We start from the raw sequence: 15,840 nt of genomic DNA on the forward strand, positions 1-15,840 counted from the left end.
TAAATCACAAACGATGAAACGCCGTATGCAATAATTGCCTTCTTTTATTTTTTTGTTTTTTACGCAGAGACACTTTATTATGATTTGAACGTAGAGGTAAACAGCTGTTATACAGCTCAATAGCTACAGCATATGACCGAGGGTATAAGTCATTTACTATTCGCTGTTATTATATTGTAGAAATATTTGTTAGTTTATTGTATGTTACAGTGTAACAGTTGATTGTTTGTGTAAAAAAAACGGTGTGTTTTGTAATTTCATTTATTTTTTACACTGGTTAAATAAACAGCTAAAAAACAATTATACACCACAGCTACCAGAAAGTCAGAACTGCTTAGCTACCTGTCTAATGGATAAACAATTGGGCTGACTCTTGGTTTTGATAATTCTTGCACTATTTTGCCAAAATGTTACCCCGTTGGACCGTTTCTCTTGAAGGAGGACCAAGAAGGGTAAATCATGCAGCTGTTATCGTCAATCACAGAATCTTCATGTTTGGTGGATATTGCATGGGGGAAGATTACAATAAATTGAGGCCAATCGATACTTATGCACTTAATACATGTAAGGAACTCTGCTTATTATGCTGTATGATGTTATTAGGACACATAACAATTTTTAAATTTAAAATAAAATTGTTATGATCAAATTTTTAAATACTAATAATCGTTCAATTTAGCTTGTCATTTAGCTATATACAGCTAAATTGTTATATGAGTGTTATTCGTCCTTGTATTCTACTGCCACAAGACACAAGTTATGCAAACACAACCAAAAACCAATTGCCCGTTTAAATTCCCTGCTACATAGCATGGCTGTGTTCTGTTTATAATAAACCATCTTTTAAATATATTGGTCCCAAGAGTGTATGTCATTGAGTATTGTGGTTGATCATTACTCTTGCTTGTATAAAACCATCATGTGTGCTTGTAAAGGATATGTATTGTGTATGCCCACTGTAGAGTGTAGGGGGAGTAATTATGTTGTAAATGGTGATCATTTACGAGAAGCAACGCAGGACAATTCTGTCTATGTGTTGTTTCACAAAGTCCATCCCAAATTTAAATTTTATATTGCAATGTAAAGCCATACTACATATAGCACCAAACTGCTATATTTGCATTTGTGTTTCTGGTACAATGGTTTAACCATATGTGTCCTAATTTTAACACTTCCTACTCCTGTATACCTTTTTTTATAAAAAATAGCACCTTACATTTAAATGATTTTATTTAACCTTTTAGCCACACTTTATAATGTATATTATTATTGTATACGTATATTTAAGATATTACACATATTATTTGCAACAACTTTTGTTACAGATTCTTACCGATGGTGTAAGATTTCTTCCAACCAGAAAGACAACGATGAAATACCTTTTATGAGGTAGTAACAATAAATAGATATTAGTTTGCTTTTGCCAACATTAACATTTAATTAAACAGAAATTTTGTGTTATTGGTCTTTTAAGGAAGTCATTATATTAATAGGATATTATAATATGTGAAAACTGTCTTATTTGTGAAATATTTTATACATCATGTTAATTAATACAAAAGAATATCGGGAATAATCACTCCAATGGTGCAAGTTTAAATTTATACTTAGAGATTACATACTGCACAGCACAGGCACATATCCGTCAAGTTATAATCAACTTATCCATGCAGGTATGGCCACGCTGCTGTTGCTATTGGTGAAGTAGCTTACTTATGGGGAGGAAGAAATGACTCAGAAGGAGCTTGTAATAAACTCTATTGTTTTGACACAGGTAAGTTTTATTGCTGCAACAGGGTTTCTGCTAAAATGTAATTTACACTCTGTCACTAATTATATACAGTGTATTTAATGATGCATATAGTATCTATTGGTAAGATGAGATACTATTAGCAGATATATTTGTATATATACCATATTTTCCAACTGGTTTTTAACAATTATCAAAAATGTTTTATAGTAGTGGGGGTACGACTATATAATTTTTTGAATCAAATTAAATGTTTTATGTTTACTTTCAAGTGGAACTAAAAAAATAAACTAAAATCCTGTCCCGTCTTACCTCACTTTACTATACTTCATTTAACTTATCCTTGTGTTTGTTTCCAACACTGTGTCGAAAATAGTATTTAATAAACCAGTTTGTCCCTTTTTTACTTGAAAGATAATTTGCACTGGACGAAAGTGAAAGTGCAAGGAAACTGCCCGGGTGCTCGAGACGGACACGCAATGTGCGTCGTCAACGGAAACATCTTCATGTTTGGTGGTTTTGAAGAACTGGTGCGTTGTATAAACTTTCTGTATTTCTTTTATTTAAAATTTTGCAGTATTGACAATAAATCTTTGATGGGCCTTTTTGATAGGCACAGAATTTTGTGATCTTATAGTGTTTGATGGTTATGCTATAATTTTAAATATATTTAACTTTAATATGTTTACTAAAGCTTCATGCTATACGCAGTTTGCTATATGTACACTGTATATAATTATTTTATCATTTTAAACTGTAAGCCGCATTATTGATATTTTGATAATGTCTAATTAAAGTTAAACACGTCTGCATATAATGTGCTGGTATTTTTAGTTAACGAACTGTATTATAAAATATTTTCTAAAATCTGGCAGGCCGAACAGTTCTCCAATGAAATGTACATGTTAGATGTTTCTACAATGACATGGGTGTTTATCACAGAGATGGTATGTACTAAAGCATTCAAATGATTTTTTGTTTTCCTATTTTTTTATTGGTAAGATTTTGCGTTAAAACTTCAGTCACAAAACTGATTTTGTTTAGTGATTTTTCATCCATGATTCTATATTTTTACAATATCTTTATTCTGATAATTTCAATCTAAAGACGATAATTTAAAAAATAAACCCAGGAGGGAAAGCCGGCAAATTGGAGAGACTTTCACACACTGACCTCTAGTGGGGATATGATCTATGTATTTGGGGGTCGAGAAGATTTGAATGGTTTGCTTTATACGAGGCACGAAGTTTATGATAACACTCTCAAGGTTGGTGTGAAATATTGTGTGTGATCATGTGGATTCTACTATTTTTTAAAATTATCTTAACTTGTTACCTGTTATAAGCTTTTTCTGTCACACCTACTATAGTAAATGCCCCAAAATATATGTATAATCAAGACAGTTCCAACTACTAACCCTTTCTATACTAGTCTTGATAAAAGTGAAAATAGTTGGAGGTAGAATATAGTTACTTTAACAAAGTGCACAACATTTTTTACAAAACTTTTTTTGTCATAAATCAGGTGTTTTGCACTAGAAGGAAAAAGTGGTTTGAACCGGTTCATACCGACTCAAAGCGGCCTGTGGGTAGAAGAAGCCACTCAGCATGTGAGTTGTTTAGTTTAGTTGTTCTGTATTTAAGTTAGCTGGTGCTAAAACATAACAGACAAGGACAAGTCCAACCAATTGTATATTATAAATATATTGTGCCTAACGCTATTATCAGTCTCTTAGTTAAATTGAATCATCCAAGTTATCTTGGTTGATTTTATATTTACAGTTACACTTAAACTTGTTATTTCTAAATTGTGATAGTTCAGATATACACTTGTGTAATGTATTAATCGATACAAGCTAATTATAGGGCTAATTAACTTAAATGGAGCATTAACTATGCTTGACAAATAATGGTGGTATTTTATAATTATGTGCTAATGAAATAATTTTATCTTTTTCCAGTTGTGTACAAAGGATGCTTGTACATATTTGGTGGCTACAACTCTATATATAACAAGCACTTTAACGATTTATGGAAATTTGATCCAGGTACGACATATTGGACCAAACTGTTACCTTATGCATAACAAATTGTTTAGCCCAGGCTATGTTCCATTACCTATTTAGGCCATATTGCCTATGAAAGCTTACATAATTTAAAACCCAACTAATTGTTTTAGTTCCCTTACCCTGAGAACAAATAGTAGTGGTCTTCATAGCCCCTAACTTGTTTAAATGCAGTGCAGAAATAATCTGACGCACATTCCTGTGAAACAAATCAAACTTATTGGTTCTAATAAATATACACTAAATACACCTTGAACCAAGTTATCAATACTAACTGTAACTGTCTGTTCAACCAAATAGAAACCAGTAGATGGAGTGAAGTTAAAACACTTGGGAAATCTCCCCAAGCGCGTAGAAGACAATGTGCGTGTTTGTTTGAAGACCGACTCTTCATATTTGGAGGCACCAGGTTGGTCTTGTTAATATTTTGAAGTTATATGAACATAGAACTGCTTAACAATAAATATTGTGGCAAGAAATAAAGTTGTGGAGATCAAATAAATAATAGTCAAACTTTTTTAATGCAGAAAATTAGTTGGTAATTTGATTCAAACTTAACGTAAATGTTTTTTTAAACTATTACCCCAAAATAACTCAACCGCTTATTAAAGCAACATCTGATCTAGACCCTATACTTATACATAGAAACTATTTTTTTTTTTAGGTTTAGATCCCTTAGTATAGTGTGTTGTTACAGTAAATTAAAGTTTATTTCTTTACCAGTCCATCAGAAACAGGAGTGATGTCTCATTTACTTGGCAACGATGTTTTATTGGATCATAACGATACTCATATCCTCGATTTTTGTAAGATTTCTGAAAATTATTTATTTGACACTTTTACACTTAGTAGTTTTTACCTTTATTGACTGTCGTTTGCTGCTAATTCCCTTCACTACTTGTCCTAATGAACCTAATCTTCGTTACTGTGCTCAAATAAATATATATAAATTTAGGTTATGTTTTATTTTATAGGCATAATTAGTTTGCTAGACTTAGACATATGGAACAATTAGAAGATAATCATGTTTTTTTTACTCTTATTTTTAGGTCCATCTCTTAAAACACTTTGTATGCTTTCCATACTTAAACATAATCTTAATCAATCTTGGTTACCAGCTCCAATCAGGTGAGTTATTTTATATAATGGTACAGATTGAATGTTTAATTTATAAATAGATACTAATTTGAGATACTTCGTGGGATGGTGGTGACTCATATGATTACACCGTTACTTTCTGTATTGCACCATATGTGTAATGTTAGCATTTTAAATCATGCCAATTTAAAAAACAGATGTGATTTTATATATTTTAGCACTAAAGTTTTACACCTCGAAATAAATTTAACCTTGTCAAAGTATTTTGTCAGATTTTTGACATAACAGGTTTATACTGCATTGATTAAATTTGAAGTTTCTAATATGCAAAACAATCTGCACATAATAATAACTAAATAGTGTGAGTGCTTATGGTCAGCAATCGTTTTATTAATTACATCACACCAGTGGGCACCACCACCACATACATAAACCGAACAATTTTTTTCCAGGTGGGAAATTAAAATGATGGTCACTCCCAACAGCTTGACAACTTCTGAGACTTGAAAAAATAACTGTGCTTCGTTTTTAATTTTTATTATTGTTTGTTATAAGATTTTATTTGGCAAAATACTTTGTTCTGATATGCCTTAGTGCGTAATCATGGAATATACAGCCTTGGATGACCAAGTAAATAAGCATGTTCGTTTTTAATTTTATGTAAATTTTTAAGCATAGTTCTATACATCTCATTGTTAAAGATTTATTTATACATTTAAACTAAATTCACTTCTGTTAATATCCGCTACCGTTGCTTTTTAACTTTTATCATGTACAGAGATGTTTTATTGCATTGTGTTTTGCAATCATGTTTTGCATATATTAGGCATATTAAATATGACTTTTTCTATCTTTGTTTTGTTTACTAACGCGTGTTTTGCTGGTGAACCGTTGTCTTCAGATCAAACAAAAGAAAATATATTTTCTGATCTACAGAAATCGTTGTGATTTATTTTTTAGACAGTACTGTTACCTTGTCTCTCAACTACATATTTCCATTCAACTATTATGCATGCCCGAATGCCCCGACATTTACTTTGAATCGTCTCTTTCTTCTTTTATGTAATTGAGAGATATTTCTTTCTTCTCTTATATAAACGAGAGATGCCGACTGAGAGAACGTATTACCGCCATGGTTAAAGTGGGAACATTCGTTCGTAGTCTTAATGAAATGCGCATTTCTTCAACAGCTTCATCTGTTTGGCAGTGAAGGTTAGTTCGTATATGACAAAGATTAAAATTAACTAGAAAAGGAACAAGTATTTTATCAGAGAACGAGAGAAGTTTATACAAAGTCAAGCATAAAGTGCTCGACCATATATACCGCACGCGTTTCTGAACAGATTAGAGAATTGACTGAGTTTTAAAACAATACCCATATTAACTACTTGGTATAATGTGTTGTTTATTAAGAAATTAGTAGTAAATCGTACTTCTAGACCAGAGTCGTATAAACACCGAGTAGTCCAACTGCCGTCTATGTGTGTCCGAAATAGAGCAAAAGTGGTGACTTTGACAATGGGTTTAAACGAACTTGTTAAGTTTTGTTTGTGTTTTCCTATTGTGGGAAGGTGTAAAACAGCTTCTATTTACCTTACCAAACATTTTTTAGAAAAAATGTATAAATTTAGCCGCATTAAATGACTAAAATGTCGCAAATCAACCGCTTCTAATTCTAATTTTTGACTTTTTTTGACACAGAAAACAAATAACACATGTTTTTTACATTTTTCAACCTTTAAATTTGTTTTTAGGCCCAAGTTTTTCTGTAATTTACCGAAAAACATACATTTTCCCTATACCTACTGTGTTATTTTGGAACCAAATTACCGTTCAATTTGTGTTTTACGTAACAATGGGTTGGACTACTCGGTATTTCTATGGCTCTGTTCTAGACACCACGCCATCACCTTGGCATAAACAAAAACATAAGTTATAAATAGGTTTTGTTTTTTCAGGATTTAATTTGGCAATAATGAATAGCACATTAACACAAAATTTACCAAGGCAAGGCGGAATGATGCAGTTGGGATATTCTGACCCAGGAATGGTCAATCAACCTGAAATAATGGCTGTCAATCAAAATGTCATGCCTGCCCAGATACCCCAAGTTCCTCCAGGGCAGATGCAGGGTGGTGGGACGATTCCATTATCATTGTTGGTTGACTTTGTGGTCCACAAAACCTACCATGATATAACCGTCATGGCCGACCTGCTGCCGAGTAAATCGGACCTCGAAAGGAAAATATCGGTCGCTCAATTTGCATCGAGATATCGCCAGCTTTTCATTCGCTTGTTTAGTCTTGTGAAATGGGCAAGCTCTGTGGACAAAGTTGTGAAATGTGGAGATATTTCTTCGTTTTTGGATCATCAGGTAATCAATACATTGTCCCCCTTTTTCCATTTGTATTACTGGCTTATACCAACTTCATAGATAATGTGTGACACACATGATCATGTAAAAGTCTATATCTATAGTAAACATCACTGACCTATTTCCTGGGATTTGTCAGAGTAATCATTTATGTTTGTTAACTTCATGTAGATAATAAAGAATCAAGTTGTATAAAATTACCCTTATCTCTTAATTTTAACTAGATAATTTTGTTTTCCTATCAGGCAATGTTGTTCGTGGATACAGCAGACAAGCTTTACCAGCTTTCAAACCAGCTTGTTATCCAAGCAAGACTTCCTAACTTTTCTATTCCAACGGCTGTCGATGTTTTGACAAATGGGTCATACACAAGACTGCCTACTTGTATTCGGGACAGTGTAATTCCTCCAAAAGCAATACTTCCATCTGAAAGAAAAGCAACTTTAAAACGCATCCAACAAATTGTGCTCTTCCGTCTTGTTACTGAAGTGATACCACCTCAAATTAAAGATCTAGCAGTGGAAGGCGGAATCGTGCATCTAACTGTGCCAGGTAAATTCAAAGCATCTCTCACATTGATGGGTGACAGTGACAATCTCCCATGGAGACTGATCAAGCTTGAGTTTCTGGTTCATGACAAAGAAGTTGGTGGGGGTCGCACCTTGGTCCACGATCTGCAGGTCAACTACATTCATGAGCTTGTACAATCAAGGTTAATCTCAAACAAAACCCCGTTTGTTGATTTGTTTGATATTCTTCACTCATTCAGTCTTTCACTTCAACTTGAGGTTTTGCAAGCACAAGCTGAAAGATCGCGGTCACGTTGGAATAAGTTTGTAAATGTTGAGGAATATTCTCCTGGTCAGAAGCTGCTTATGTCGTACTGGACGTTAAATGCAAACAAACCTGGGAAAACCCGGTACTCTGTCACTGTCCAACAATGTCCAACAGATTCAACCAAACCTCTTCAGGTGAGATGATTTAACTTGTTTTACACATATAAGTCTGTAATGTTTATTACTTATAAATACCATTAGCAAAGTAAAGTTCCTAATAAAATTGCCTAATCAAATACTTTTAAGCTGCTTATATTTTAACCTAAACCAATATTAATTTTTTTAAAATTTTTTTGATTACAGGTGATTCATACACCTAAACTGCCCCTGGATGATATCAAGTTAGTTGAAGCTGCTTCTCATATCAACCATCTGTCACTTGAGCAACTAACACACCAAGTTATGTACGTCCGCTCACTGCATTTCCTTCTTCAAGTGAAGGACATGCTTCATAAACACAGAAAGTAAGAGTTGTATGAATTATTTTGAACTAAATTGATGTAACAAAATATTAAAACGCTTGTTAAGTTGTAATTCATTATTTTTTGTTACAGAAAAGATCAATCCTACATTGTACGTAACTCTGTGGATCAACCAGTTATTTTGGTTGTCCCGTTATTGAATAATTCAGCACGGAACAGTTTACGAATATACGTGGATCTACAAACAGGGATGTTGGTTCCTTCCTTATATGGAGTGGATGTTAGTCAGCTTGAGAATGTAAGATGACTAGGTTTACATTAAGTTCTAGGTTGTTTAAGTTTATTTTTAACTTTTTTACAGCACTGTTTTTTTTTAACCGAAACATGTAAAAAGAAATCTGTATGTTACACATACTCTGTCATGTTTATATTAAAACTGACCAGAAAATCTGTAGTGTGGCTTAGACATGTTTATCTACCAGGCTATCATATTACTGGCACTTTTAGGTTTTAACCAAACATTTTTTCAACATAAATAACTCATTTTGTAAACCACTTTATACAGTGATTAGGTTTGACTTTTTTACAATTTTTGACATATTGTGGATTAACCTTTCAGATGGAAAAGGAAATCAATGAAAACCAGAAGAACCTCTTGACTTGGATATCTACATTACACTACCAGCTACTCAGGCAGTTGTGTAAAAATGCTGTACAACATTTACCCGTTGTTTATCTCGATATGGTGCCAGTTTTAGAGAAGTCTCCTGCTGTTAAAGGTTTTTAAAAAAACTTTATTATTTTGCCTAATTACCTTTATACATAACCACATAAATACTTTTCCAAGTTTTGTTTTAGATTACAAAAAGAAACACTATATTTTGACTAATAATCGTATACCTTCTAAGTTGTGGTCCATCAATTACTATTATTATTCTAAATTCTACCATGATACCTACCAGATGATCCTGGCAGGATTTACATCAGATTAAACCACCACCCCTCCTATTACCTCATTGTTGAATTTCACATTGCTGGAGAAACAAACAACAAATATAAACTCATGAAAACATCTTCTCCAACTGGATTTCAGAAGCTACAAAATCCCAGAGGGTTGGAAATTGACTCTGTGGTTGATTTGCATTATCTGTTTGATCAAACTGGGTAAGCTTTCATGAATATTAGGATATTTACTTAGTTCAAGATAGGTTTTGGGCAAGTTTGGGCCCAAACAAAAGCTTGTATATTATCATCATTAAGGTTTCTGCTTTGTAATTTTGTGATTACTTATTTGAAATATTTGTCTATTGACCAATGGAAACATTGAGTGCTTGTAAAAGCAGCCAAATTTTAAAGATGTAATTGTGCATATAGTTTTTTTGAAGACGTTATAATTTATACCCTTTATTTGTACAACAGTAATTTGGCTTTCAGATTGGAAAAGAATGAAGATTGTGTAAAAGAGCTTATCAAAATGATCTCCATTTGTGAATCACGCATTCCATTTATATCTTTGCTGCAAGGCATAGCTGGTGAGGAAGGAATCATTCATCAAGGGGTTTATGAGGAGGAGAACTTGGCTCTGGTCTGCAAGCTTAAAACTCTTCCCAAAGTATCTAGAACAAACGAATTAACAACTGAAATCCTACATGATTCAATCTTAGAATGCAGTTTCCGAATTCAAGAGCGTATAACTCAAATGTGGGTCGCTGAAATCTTGATCAAGTCTTTGTTTCCCTCCAATGATGTGGGTGTCGATCGTGTAATGTTGACCTACGATGCTTTCGGTGGGCAAGCAAATAATCCCAAACCAAACGTGATCAAATCTTTCGTGGAGGATTGGTCTTGCATTGTACGTTTGTTTGGGCTGGCCTTTGCATACAAACAAGCTCAGAAGCAACACACATCCCTGCCTGAGGTTCATTCCTACAATTACAAGTCAATAACCCTCAAATATGGTGCAGACTCTCAGTTCTTCGTCACCGTTAGTTGGTCTTCTCAGGAAAAGAAGTTTAAGCTATCCTTCGGCTGCTGTGGCCATAACTCTACCAGCAACGGTCATTGTATTACCCAGCATTACATCAGTGAAGGTTTTAATAGCGATCCAGACCTGGCAAAGTTGCTGTATGTATTGAAGGACACCAGTTCACCACTTCAATCCTTAACACGGCTTCCAACCACCCCCCTGTTGGGCGTGAACCAAAAAATAACAATCGGGGAACAGATGTTCACTCTCACAGCTCAAACTGCTACTGTGGTTCGTGTGACTTTCTTCTCATCCTACAGCATTAATATTTACCTTCACAGTCATGGTAAGGTGAGCATACAGGACGGGGCGTTTTCCCAATTCGATTATTCTAAAGTTAAGAACGGTAGCATCCCAATACCTGGTCTATGCTCTTTCTTGAGTCGATTTCAAGAACAAAATGAAGTTCGTTACAAGTCGGACACTGAGAAAGACAACCCACCTTCTCCAGATCAAGCTGCATTAAACTCATCACAGAATATGTATGGCCTGGTGGATGTTATTCCTGCTTCATGGTCAGGATCCCAGCCCACTGTGCTCTCTCATGCAGGCCTACATTCACTTTGTTTGAAGGTTCCAAACGTGCATCATACATCAGCAACACAGCTCGAAATGTTCTTTGCTGCAGCTATCGTGAAAAGGCATCTGGTGAAGTGTGTGCGCGCCATTGAAGTTGGGCCTGGTGTGCAGGCCATGATTGAAGGCGCAGACGATTCCTTGTCAGCTGTATTCATCGCACGATCTTTACAGTTCACTTGCCAGCCACACCCACAACACCTTCGTTTGGTTCTCTCTGTCCAGCGTGCCCAGCAAGAGAACTGGTCACAGGACGATCTGCAAACTCTGGAAAAATACTTCGACGCCCGTATCGCAGGCTCACCATACAGATACAACGTAGTAGCATCGTACGTTAACATGATCTTTGCACCTCCACATATTCTACGTGACTTCATTCACCTTATGCGATTGGAACTAACCGGACGCAACGTCACAGCGATGCAGCCGAATATCAAATGGAACATGAGTCTCTGCCTCACCTCACCCCCGAGAGTCCCTCTACTGCTAGGTCAGCCTTCCATCCTCATAAAAGACAAGGTTCTCATGTTTGTCCAGTTAACGCAAGCGATCCAGCAAACCAACGCACCAGGTACAATCGTGGTGCCGTTTTTACATGAAAGACAGAACAACTTGGTCCAAGTCCTTCCTCATGCAATGAGTGCTCAAACTCAGCAAACTCGTAACTTGCAGCACGTCTCCAGCTTCCTAAAACGACTAGAGGACATAAGAAACCAACAGACAATAAACGATCCTAATTACTTGACCGTCACTGTCCGGTATTTAATGGAGAATCTTACTTTCCCTTAACTGTTGTCATAATACAATATTGAAATAATAAAATTCAATCTGGTTTCTGCTGAAATTGCTATTTTGTGGTTTTGTGTGCGAAGTGAAAGAATCAAGTCCTGTGTAAAGATAGATAAATAACCACGAACACAGTTTTTAAACATACAGGCTTTCTGTATTTAACATTAGCAGCAGCTGTAAATTAGAGCCAACAACCCATGTGGAAAAATCTATTTTCTGGGTCTATGCAATGCTGTTAAGCCTACAGAGTGGCATATTATGCATATATATAATGAAGTTAGCCTACATGCAGTAAATACATCAAATTTGAATGTATATGGTATGCATGGCACGGGTATAAGGTATAAGGTCTTAATTGCGAACGCGACATATTTTCTCAAAGTTACATTCTTGTCTTGAACCGGGAATAAATTCCTCATATCTCCTTAAGAAATCCTGCATTGGGCAAAAGTAGTTGCCATCCCATTCTACAAACCTTGAACATGAAGGTGGCACCACCAGTTTCTCGTTATGGTAAACCTCCACAGAATATCTATCATTATTTGCCCTTGCGTTTTCGCACCTGTAAGAACAATCATTAACATTGAAAGACTTTTTAATCTGCTGTTTTTACTGCCAGATGTAATATATTTTAGGGACTGCTTAAAAAAGTCAGGATTCTGTCCATTGATTACCAACTTTTATTACCAGCAAACATATGAACTCACTTGTAAATAACAAATGCAAGGTTCCCTGCGCTCGGTATAGTACGTGCTGATCGGAATCGTGTTTTCTGTCCGACGAAGTAATCACCGTTCCTTAGAGGGTTACCTGTCTGAAATGTGTTTAATTATTCATAATTTATTTTTAATGAAAGGTGGTACAAAAATAATGTGTCAATGTATTTATAAACTCTTGGTGCAAGGGTATTGCACTTGTTTTTTAAAGGCACTTCTAACATTCATTTGCGCACCAACATTTTAACATTTTATATAATATAATGTTGTCTTACTTGAAATAATCCAAGATTTTCGCCGACAGAGAGTATTGTTGTCACGTGACCAAAACGGAAGGCTCCCATTGGATGATCTCCCCCGGTTCTGTCAGCCTCCACTGCATCATTTAAGTTTCCAATGATGTCTTTTGCAAGAGGACAGCTCTGTTTGTATGTGACTTCATTTAGGCTAGTTCGCAGACCGGTCTCTTTTAAATCACTTGCATATTCAAACCCTGGAAATATGAATGTATTTACCCAAGGGCATGGCACTGACAGTTGTTATAACGCGGAAGTTTCCAAAGATATAACTTTGTCGGTAATTGTTTTTCCCTTTTTTGACTGACAACTCGGCAACCCTTTATAAATGACTACTGGGTTTCAGCTATGTCTGATGTTTTTGTGCAAGAACACTCAAATCTACACTTAGGCAGCTTTAAACATAATACAAACAAATACGACACTTTACCAAATTCAAAACTTACTTTTTAAATCTAATCGGCTGAACAGTGAGCACCAGGGACCATTAACTGTCTCCACCCATTGTTGGAGATAACAAATTTCATAAAATATAAAAACCAACTTCTTGGTGACAATGCTGATTGGAACACCAAGGCGAGTCGCAATCAGATTTCTTGCTCTGCCACCAAAACCTGTTTTAGGAAACGTTTACTTAGCCTGGATATACTCTATTTTAAACAGAGTCATATATAGCCTCTCAGGTCATATAAAGTGTGTTGTATTAATTTTAAGGCAACTTTATACATATATATTTTATCATATATGATGTTATATACCAAATATACAGATATTTTATTACGTTTGTGTAAAGAAAAAAAACTAATACTCTTTTAAGCACGCTTATTGTTGGTCTTAGTAATGGCGGAACAAATAGGGAGAAAATGTTTAAGAAATCGTTATGATTAAAATACCTCGATTTCTTAAAAAAAATCTGTTGAATTGTAAAAATCGTTCATCATTGTCGAAAACTTGGGTCTGATATTTCAGGCAATTTTTGTAGGATCGAATTATTGAAGAAGTTACATTTTTTCCTTCTACCTGATTGAAACAATGAGTGTTACTTGAGTATTATGCAGTAAATGTTACAGTAAAGTGACTTGAACCTCTAGGTTAGCTTCATTTGTTCTTTGACCCAGAATTTCTTCCGCAAAAACTTGCATGGAGTCAATAGTTCGAGGAAAATCAGAACTCAAAAAGCTGCAAAGAAGTAATCTTATGTTAATAAACCATCATTTTGTACTAATATGAATAACTCTGCTTCCTGTATGTCTACAATCTGCTTGCACTGTGTCTATCTAGATTCTTTATCTTTAATAACTTTTACATAAACAAGCCTTAAAACAGTGTATAACATGTCAAACCCTATATTGGGTTGCATTCCATCAGATCTTTATCATGGTTACGTCACCTGTATTTATTTGGGTTAGCATTTTCTGGGAAAAGCTCCGGCAGCATCCTTTTAAACCTCCTTGCGATTCCTCTAATCTCCTCATCCCCGTAATCGGTTTGGTTTCGGTTTATCGATGAATTCGTCCAAACTCTCCAATTACGAAGAGCCTAAATATGTCAAATTTACTTCAAGCGATTATTGGATGGTAAAAGTCACCCACTAAGTCACATTCATGTGGTAACTTGTAAGAACACATGTGGTATATAAAACAGAGCACCTGTGTTATCACGACTGTCGTTGCCCTGCCATGTGAGGATAAAGGGGTTTAATTCTCTAGGAATAGGAACCCATTTATTAACGATCGAATGTAGTGTTAAAAACTATAGGTAGAAATATGTTGCGTTTATTACAAAGCAAGCAAAGATCTTACTTGAATATCTTTACTGCAGAGAGTTGCTGTGCCAAGTGTATTAATCTGCCTTGCCAATTGAAAAAGACGTTGATTCTTGGCATGAATACCTTTGTGTGGGTACCTTGAACCATGTCTTGCTACTATGTAGACGTACAATGGTCTGCAACCTACAGGTGTATATAATAATTAGGTAAATATATTTTTGTTATTTTGACTACTATGCTCAGTGTCTGAAGTCAGTGTCTTAGCATTTTACAAAATAACAATTGCTGCAAACTTTTGTAACTTTTTTGGACCCTTCTGATCAAGCTTTGGGTCCCATATTAAAGGGACCCAGTGGGGCCCAGTATTGGTTAGTAAGCACTATGAATATAACACTAGAGTTCAAAGTGGAATTATAACTCACCTCTCATGTGCGCTCGTGTCTTTGGTAGTTCTCCTCGTACATGTTTGTATAATGTCCTCGAGCCAAAATAAGGATAGGAGTTTGATCCGTACTTTGGGTCATCTGAGCAAAGACTCACAGGTTGGGCATCTTGACAAATGAATGTCCTGAAAGTGCAGATGAGCAGAAATAACGACACTGCAAGAAAATCCCTCATTTTAACCAATGTTTTTCGGTATACAACTGCTTAGAGTCAGTGTTGCAGCAATTGAAGTTGAAACGATTGCAACAGAACTTAATACAGTTTGATTACTTCCAGGGGTTTCCATGGCTTCCACACGTATTTCAAACTCAATAATAAATGTAGTTGTTAGTTTTTCGCCAAGGTATTTCAGTGCATTTGGTTTGAATAGTCCGTATCCCCGCATTATTGGTTCCGGTACCCGAAAGAACAACCACTTTAGCATCCGGTGGAAAACCGAGGGGATTTCAAATGTGTCCTGTTACGTGTTGTAGCTTATATGGTATCTACTACCTGTAACCAAATGTATTTTCCAAACTGGCTTCCCTTAACTGTTAATAGCATTTCGCTGCAAAAGATGAGTCGCATCAAACAACCGCACATACCAAATGACGAAAATATAAATCATTCAGAAATATTGGGAAATATTTAGTTAGCTGTAGAAAATACAGTTCTTTGAGAATATAGACTAGCTTTCAAGT

The 15,840-nt window shown here is 35.2% G+C and overlaps 3 protein-coding genes across 6 annotated transcripts; 2 read left to right on the forward strand and 1 right to left on the reverse strand.

Annotated features, from left to right (window-relative positions):
* Positions 1-285: 285 nt before the first annotated feature.
* On the forward strand, positions 286-5,852 carry LOC149728891 (kelch domain-containing protein 3-like). 2 transcript variants are annotated; one of them, XM_089887837.1, is made up of 12 exons: positions 287-564; positions 1,326-1,389; positions 1,674-1,774; positions 2,165-2,280; positions 2,626-2,697; positions 2,883-3,017; positions 3,275-3,359; positions 3,711-3,797; positions 4,116-4,224; positions 4,539-4,621; positions 4,865-4,943; positions 5,366-5,852. In XM_089887837.1, the coding sequence occupies exons 1-12, from the start codon at positions 408-410 to the stop codon at positions 5,418-5,420; spliced, it is 1,143 nt and encodes a 380-aa protein (XP_089743963.1). In that variant the 5' UTR covers positions 287-407; the 3' UTR covers positions 5,421-5,852. The 2 variants fall into 2 exon arrangements, 1 of the variants encoding a protein (XP_089743963.1); XR_016385978.1 differs by lacking the exon at positions 4,539-4,621 and having other exon boundaries at positions 286-564.
* Positions 5,853-6,019: 167 nt separating this feature from the next.
* On the forward strand, positions 6,020-11,991 carry LOC149728892 (mediator of RNA polymerase II transcription subunit 14-like). Of its 3 annotated transcripts, none has more exons than XM_089887747.1 (8): positions 6,020-6,125; positions 6,872-7,287; positions 7,533-8,258; positions 8,427-8,587; positions 8,678-8,843; positions 9,165-9,324; positions 9,508-9,709; positions 9,965-11,991. In XM_089887747.1, exons 1-8 carry the CDS (start codon positions 6,080-6,082, stop codon positions 11,934-11,936), a joined length of 3,849 nt encoding a protein of 1,282 aa, XP_089743873.1. In that variant the 5' UTR covers positions 6,020-6,079; the 3' UTR covers positions 11,937-11,991. The 3 variants fall into 3 exon arrangements, with proteins under 3 accessions (XP_089743873.1, XP_089743875.1, XP_089743874.1); XM_089887749.1 differs by having other exon boundaries at positions 6,023-6,125; positions 6,921-7,287; XM_089887748.1 differs by having other exon boundaries at positions 6,028-6,125; positions 9,980-11,991.
* A 77-nt stretch (positions 11,992-12,068) lies between these two features.
* LOC149728893 (multiple inositol polyphosphate phosphatase 1-like) lies at positions 12,069-15,744 on the reverse strand. Its single transcript, XM_089887820.1, has 9 exons — positions 15,139-15,744; positions 14,751-14,899; positions 14,339-14,487; positions 14,034-14,127; positions 13,842-13,968; positions 13,395-13,562; positions 12,928-13,145; positions 12,644-12,750; positions 12,069-12,498 (listed from the first exon to the last, which is right to left on the reverse strand). Exons 1-9 carry the CDS (start codon positions 15,332-15,334, stop codon positions 12,288-12,290), a joined length of 1,419 nt encoding a protein of 472 aa, XP_089743946.1. The 5' UTR covers positions 15,335-15,744; the 3' UTR covers positions 12,069-12,287.
* Between the last annotated feature and the right edge of the window lie 96 nt (positions 15,745-15,840).

The sequence above is a fragment of the Ciona robusta genome, chromosome 11 (genome assembly GCF_009617815.1).
Source record: "Ciona robusta chromosome 11, ASM961781v2".
Classification (NCBI taxonomy): Eukaryota; Metazoa; Chordata; class Ascidiacea; order Phlebobranchia; family Cionidae; genus Ciona; species Ciona robusta.

Bases quoted from the DNA above. Each gene is read 5' to 3' on its own strand.
- LOC149728891 (XM_089887837.1), top strand. From the start codon at position 408: ATGTTACCCCGTTGGACCGTTTCTCTTGAAGGAGGACCAAGAAGGGTA. The intron at 3,798-4,115 runs GTACGACATATT...TCAACCAAATAG, and splicing joins TTTATGGAAATTTGATCCAG to AAACCAGTAGATGGAGTGAA. The intron at 4,944-5,365 runs GTGAGTTATTTT...ATTTTTTTCCAG, and splicing joins TGGTTACCAGCTCCAATCAG to GTGGGAAATTAAAATGATGG.
- LOC149728892 (XM_089887747.1), top strand. From the start codon at position 6,080: ATGAAATGCGCATTTCTTCAACAGCTTCATCTGTTTGGCAGTGAAG. The intron at 8,259-8,426 runs GTGAGATGATTT...TTTTGATTACAG, and splicing joins ATTCAACCAAACCTCTTCAG to GTGATTCATACACCTAAACT. The intron at 9,710-9,964 runs GTAAGCTTTCAT...TTTGTACAACAG, and splicing joins TATCTGTTTGATCAAACTGG to TAATTTGGCTTTCAGATTGG.
- LOC149728893 (XM_089887820.1), bottom strand. From the start codon at position 15,334: ATGAGGGATTTTCTTGCAGTGTCGTTATTTCTGCTCATCTGCACTTTC. The intron at 14,128-14,338 runs GTGACGTAACCA...ACTTCTTTGCAG, and splicing joins GCTAACCCAAATAAATACAG to CTTTTTGAGTTCTGATTTTC. The intron at 13,563-13,841 runs GTATTTTAATCA...TTCCTAAAACAG, and splicing joins ATTTTTTTTAAGAAATCGAG to GTTTTGGTGGCAGAGCAAGA.